Source organism: Stegostoma tigrinum, chromosome 2, assembly GCF_030684315.1.
Source record: "Stegostoma tigrinum isolate sSteTig4 chromosome 2, sSteTig4.hap1, whole genome shotgun sequence".
In the NCBI taxonomy this organism is placed as follows: Eukaryota; Metazoa; Chordata; class Chondrichthyes; order Orectolobiformes; family Stegostomatidae; genus Stegostoma; species Stegostoma tigrinum.
The window spans coordinates 45,220,923-45,227,485 of NC_081355.1; the positions used below are offsets into that span (position 1 = coordinate 45,220,923).

Here is a 6,563-nt window from a genome sequence, read left to right on the forward strand (position 1 = left end):
GTGAAATATCTTTGAGATCACATTAAATTATGCATCTTTTGCTGATCCACTTAAAAGTTTTCATGGAAGGCCAATTGAGAAAGTTATCAATGATGTGATAAAATATCTGACTTACTTTGTGAAAGTAACATACATTTCAATAGAAATATTGTTAAAAGTCCCTATTTTTATCGGAAAAAGATTTACAGCCAATATGTTTTGATTCATAAAACAATTAAATATGATGTGCTTGCATATATGTGTCAATCTGCTGATTGAATTATAGTGACCAGGGATGTGCTAAGTAGATCTCAATATCTCCTTGTAAAAATATAAACACAGTGCTTTGATTAGAGGTACACGACAAATAATTCTATTTGTATAAATAAGACTGCTCATTATTAAGAGGCCTGCAGTATGCCTTAAAGTAAAAGTGAACTGCATTCAGATCCCTTATGATAATTTCATACTTTTTAACTTCATGTTTGATATGTTTTTAACAGGCCTAATTGTTCATGAAGGAGCCGCAATATATCGAGTATTTAAACGCTGGAGAGCTGTAAACCTACACTGGACTGTTTTAAATTATGACAAATCAAAGGATTTAGGAATTAACAGCAGCAATGCTGAAAGATCTGCCAATCAGACCCTTTGGGCCTCTCTGAATCAATTCAGAACACGAAGGCCTGTTGGTTCTACTCAGCTAATGTTTCAAGGATTTCACTGCAGCTACACATTGTTACATTTACTGACACGATTCAGGCCAAATGATGAGGACTATGATGACAACAGTTCCACTGAGGTGGTAATGAGGGTAACAACAGTATGAACATGGATTCCTCACAGTTCTACAATTAGGCAGTGATTGTTCCTGGATTTGTGCTATAAGATCAAGGAAGTGTACAGGGCACATAAATGTAATATGTTTAACATACTTTCATAAAATGCATTTTTGATATAGTGCTTACTTCTTACTGTAATATATATTTTTTAAAACGTTAGATGCCAGTGGATTTTTGTGTGTAGATCAACGGGATTTACAGACATTTTTCATGGTGTACAGCGATTAATGGCTTTCAAAAATAAAACACATTGCCAAAATGCCTTATGTAAAATTAATGTATTTTAATCCATCCTTCAAAACATGTTATTTTGAAAAAATTCCACAAAGTTTCTTTCAAAATTATAATTGAACAAAAATAAAAACCCATTAAGTGAGCAGTAAAAAACGTAGTGAAATTGAAATGGTTTGTTTCCCAAGCACTATTATTTAAATTTGGTGAATCTTGTACTTATTACATAGAGTCAATGTTATTAGCTTTATTCGCTTTATTGTCACATGACTTAAATGAGTGAAAAGTTTACAAATCACCATGTACAGCATTCTTAAGAACCAAGGTACCTAGTTATTCATTCTTAAGTAGTGGAGGAGGTTAGAAATGTTAGAAAGTGTCCTGCTTTGTCCAGTGCTGTCTTGGCATCAAATGTTCCTATTCCCAGGTAAGGCAGAGAGGATTAGGGTTAGATGCAGGATAAATCCACTCTATCTAGACCTAACAATTTGCCTTAACCCTGATTTTAGTGCAGTTTGTGACACTTGCATTTCATCAAACATCCTTTAAATCTTTTTTCAGCAAGATGAACAATTTAATGTGGTGATTAAAGTGAAATTATGAGACATTGGACATGGTAAATTGGAATCTAGCCAGAGTTGGGAGTGAAACAGTCCCAAGTTAGTTTACACAATTTTTTTTCTGAGTTGTTATCTGGGTTATATTCAATCCAGACATAGGCTAATCGATTGTACTGTCCTTAGGAGAAGAGTTTTGTGCAGGTTGCCTGAACCCAGAGTTTGTATAAAATCCTGCTGCCAAATCAGTTATAAAAACAGTTCTTTTAATCAGAAGAGCCTATAATGAGTATTATATATAAGCCTGGGTGCCTTAACCAGTAATAACAACTGTCTCAAATCCTTGTAGAATGACATCAGTTAGTGCATATAAAATGCCTTCTTGCTGTATGCAAGTGAACGTGACTGGAACAAAAGGTTTGAAATACTAGGTGTACTTATTCATTTGTGTACAGTACAATGTAACAGTTTATCCACTCAATAAATAAAGATGACAGCTTGGATGCTGCAATGCCATTGATGTGTACATTGATATGTATATATTGTTTAATTTAATAAAATACTAAATCTCTAGACAATTAACTTACGTTATTCATTCACGTTTGTGTAATGTTGGAAAAATATTTATGAACAGTTGAGATTTTGATCCCTGTGATGTTGTACGAATTCACAGCATGCAACTGCCAGGCATTGGCCATCTCCACCAAAGAAGATCCCAATGGTTCATTCACTACAGTCCTTTAGGGAAGGTAACTGCCATCCTTATTTGGCCTGGCCTACACATGACTCCAGACCCACAGCTATGTGGTTGACTCTCGACTGCCTTCTGGACAAATAATGAATGCTAGCCAACCGTGCCTACATCTTCTGAATGAATTTTAAAAAAACCTATTGTTCCTTGGCTTGCCATTTTATTCTGTCTGCTACAAACAATATCAACATCCCCTCATTAGCTCATTTGCCATGCTATTGGCAAATTTCATACTGCTACTGAACATACATTTCTGCAAAAGGACTACATGGTGAGATACAGATGACTGAAATGGTGGACCAACCAAAACAAGCCAAGAATAAGGGAAAAATTGAAGAATGAACTCATTGTGTGCTAAGATATAGCTCAACCTAGCACAATTATATTTTCCTGATGTGTTTTATGCTTTAGTGTCACAAAGGCATGGAGAATGAAACAGGAACTGATTAACGCTGACACCTCATAGAATTATGGAATCCTTACAGTGTGGAAACATGGAAATAGGCCCAACAAGTCCACATTACCCTCCAAAGAGCATCCCATCCAGACCCTTCCCCTACCCTTTACCCTGTAACCCTGCATTTCCCATGGCCAATCCACTGAACCTGCACATACTACCCTCACTCACTACCCTCACTCACTACCCTCACTCACACCCTCACTCACTACCCTCACTCCCTCAACCTCACTCACAATCCTCACTCCCTCACCAATGCGGAGGAATGGAATTGTGGGAGATATAGCAGTTTGGATCAGAAATTGGCTTGCTGAAAGAAGACAGAGGGTGGCAGTTGATGGGAAATGTTCATCCTGGAGACCAGTTACTAGTGGTGTACCGCAAGGGTCGGTGTTGGGTCCACTGCTGTTTGTCATTTTTATAAATGACCTGGATGAGGGCGTAGAAGGATGGGTTAGTAAATTTGCAGACGACACTAAGGTCGGTGGAGTTGTGGATAGTGACGAAGGATGCTGTAGGTTGCAGAGAGACATAGATAAACTGCAGAGCTGGGCTGAGAGGTGGCAAATGGAGTTTAAAGCAGACAAGTGTGAGGTGTTGCACTTTGGTAGGAGTAACTGGAAGGCAAAGTACAGGGCTAATGGTAAGATTCTTAGTAGTGTTGATGAGCAGAGAGATCTTGGTGTCCATGTACACAGATCCTTGAAAGTTGCCACCCAGGTTGACAGGGCTGTTAAGAAGGCATACAGTGTTTTAGCTTTTATTAGTAGAGGGATCGAGTTCCGGAACCAAGAGGTTATGGTGAAGCTGTACAAAACTGTGGTGCGGCCGCACTTGGAGTATTGTGTACAGTTGTGGTCACCGCATTATAAGAAGGATGTGGAAGCTTTGGAAAGGGTGCAGAGGAGATTTACTAGGATGTTGCCTGGTATGGAGGGAAGGTCTTACGAGGAAAGGCTGAGGGACTTGAGGCTGTTTTCGTTAGAGAGAAGAAGGTTGAGAGGTGACTTAATTGAAACATATGAAATAATCAAAGGGTTAGATAGGGTGGATAGGGAGAGCCATTTTCCTAGGATGGTGGCAGTGAGCACGAGGGGGCATAGCTTTAAATTGAGGGGTCAAAGATATAGGACAGATGTCAGAGGTAGTTTCTTTACTCCCTGAGTAGTAAGGGAATGGAACGCTTTGCCTGCAATGGTAGTAGATTCGCCAACTTTAGGTACATTTAAGTCATCATTGGATAAGCATATGGACGTACATGGAATAGTGTAGGTTAGATGGGCTTGAGATCGGTATGACAGGTCGGCACAACATCGAGGGCCAAAGGGCCTGTACTGTGCTGTAATGTTCTATGTTCTATCTTTGGACTGTGGGAGGAAACTGAAGACCTGGACTCATAGTGCCAAGGACCCGGGTTTGATTCCACCCTTGAGCGACTGTCAGTGTGGAGTTTGCACATTCTCGTCGTGTCTTTCCAGGTTTTCGCTGGGTGCTCCATTCCTCCCACAGTCCAAAGGTGTGCAGGTTAGGTGGATTGACCATGCTAAATTTCCCATACTGTCCAGGGGTGCGTACGTTAGGTGGATTAGACATGGGAAATGCAGGGTTACAGGGAAAAGGGTAGAGGAATGGGTCTGGATAGGATGCTCTTTGGAGGGGCAGTGTGGACTTATTTGGCCTATTGACCTGCTTCCACACTCTAGGGATTCCATGATTCTATGAGGTGTCAGAGTTAATCAGTTCATAGAACATAGAACAGTACAGCACAGTACAAGCCCTTCAGCCCACAATGTTGTTTCAACCTAGTGTGCTACTCTGTGCTGTAATTATTTTTAAAAACTATAAGAACAATCATGTCTATTACTTTCAAAACAAAATTCTGTCAGGCTATTTTCTCAGAAAGCATATAAGAAGGCTAGCCTGTTAAGTGTACAAGGGCAATTCCTTGGTTCAATTCCAGCCTTGAATGACTGGGTGAAGTTCACACATTCTCTTTGTGTCTGTGTGGGTTTCTGCTTGGTGCTCTGGTTACCTCCCATGGTCTCAAGATGTGTAAGTTGGGATGTGCAGGTTAGTTAGCTTAGCTATGGTAAAAATGTGGAGTTTTGGGATAAGGTCTCCAACTTATCCCATATCTGGGCGAGATGCAATTTGATTGGCCCAATGGCCTCTTTCTGCACTGTAGCAATTCTATGAGTATTGATTCCAAAGCGTTCTTCTGCATTTAGATCAATACAAGAAAAAAAACTTGTCATATACTGTCAACTTACTGACAGCTTATCTCAGATTTTGGCCTTCTTTAATAATATTTTAATAGTAACAAATTCAAATAGAAAACTTAGTTTCCTTGCCACTTATGAAAAGAAAGTATCTATCTGTCCTTTGTTTAAAATGTAGAAGAGGATGGAAAAATACAAAGATTTACAAATTAAGCAATCTCATTATTTCAATATTTTGCCGAAGTCCAAGGTTGTTTAAGAGTTATTATGTTCATTCAAAGCTATGATAATAGGACAATGCTCACGATGCCAACATTCATTTTACTTTATTGAGCACATTGGCTGAGATCACCATGAAATTCATGCCTTCTCTACTTTGCCCATTGCTTGAGGCATGATGGCACTCAGGTTAATTTCATCCTCAGTTGTGTCTGTATCATGAGAAAACAACCCTAAGGTCCTCTGGGACCTTTGGCAAACTTATTTATACCAGTGGTGACTACTTTATTAATAATGTGATGTTCTTTTCATGGTTTAGTTTTTCAAAGTAAACTGCAACAGCATGAATAGAAAATAAACATTCTGCTATCTCCAGAGTGTGATTCTCAAGTACAGTTAGGCTTGGTTTAAAGTTGACTCGTTTATCAGTTTCACTTTAATAATTGTTTGCCAGTCAACTTGTTCTGTGGCTTGTCTGCTCAGATAATCTTTCTCCCAGCACTTTGCCCTTAATACCTCTAATCACCACCCCTAAGGATCTCAGCCTTGTTTCCCGCTCAGTTTCTTGACCTTGACCTCCTGCCAGGTTTTGCTCCCCAGGTCTCACCTTTTCCCCAAGCCTTGTGCTGCACCCTTGCTCTCTGGCCTCTCATCCCTTCCTCTCTTCTTATAAAGTCCTGGTGATTCTTTGACTGGCTTTGTCTAATCCTGTTTGCAAGTCCAAGGCTCCATCAAGTGGTAAGCATTAGGCAGTGTAATGACTCTCATTCATTGCTTCACCGAAAAACTTCAGCCACAGTATGTGTGTAACTTTTTAAATCATATTGTACACTGTACGTGTAATGTATTTCTTTTATTGTGAATTTAGTGATGCATTTCACATTGCAAATTATTTCAGCTAGGAATACACAATGCTGTGCATTTCAAATTTGTAGATTTTTCCTGGGTAGGAAATGTCCCAAGTAACGTCACTCTGGACTAATGGTTTTATCATTGATTCCATTAGTGGCCCTTGATACACTTAAGGTCACATTTTTGAGAAACACAACCACAACTTTAAGAGATAGTAGGAACTGCAGATGCTGGAGAATCCAAGATAACAAGGTGTAGAGCTGGATGAACACAGCAGGCCAAGCAACATCAGAGGAGCAAGATAGCTGACATTTTGGGCCTAGACCCTTCTTCAGAAAGACACTTTTCTGAAGAAGGTTCTAGACCCGAAATGTCAGTGAAAACTATTGGCGGACCGCCTTAGTCCCACCGGGATCCACAGCCGATACCGTAATTAAAGAAACTGGAGATGATTGG

General features: G+C 39.6%; 1 protein-coding gene across 1 annotated transcript in view; it reads left to right on the forward strand.

Annotated features, from left to right (window-relative positions):
• Nucleotides 1-2,120, forward strand: part of LOC125465759 (E3 ubiquitin-protein ligase MARCHF11-like) — a 158,100-nt gene extending 155,980 nt beyond the window's left edge. Inside the window, exon 4 of the mRNA XM_048559556.1 lies at nt 483-2,120. Within this exon, the coding sequence (XP_048415513.1) occupies nt 483-808 (326 nt within the window). The 3' untranslated portion in view covers nt 809-2,120. The remainder of the gene's footprint in view (nt 1-482) is intronic.
• The last annotated feature ends 4,443 nt before the right edge of the window (nt 2,121-6,563 follow it).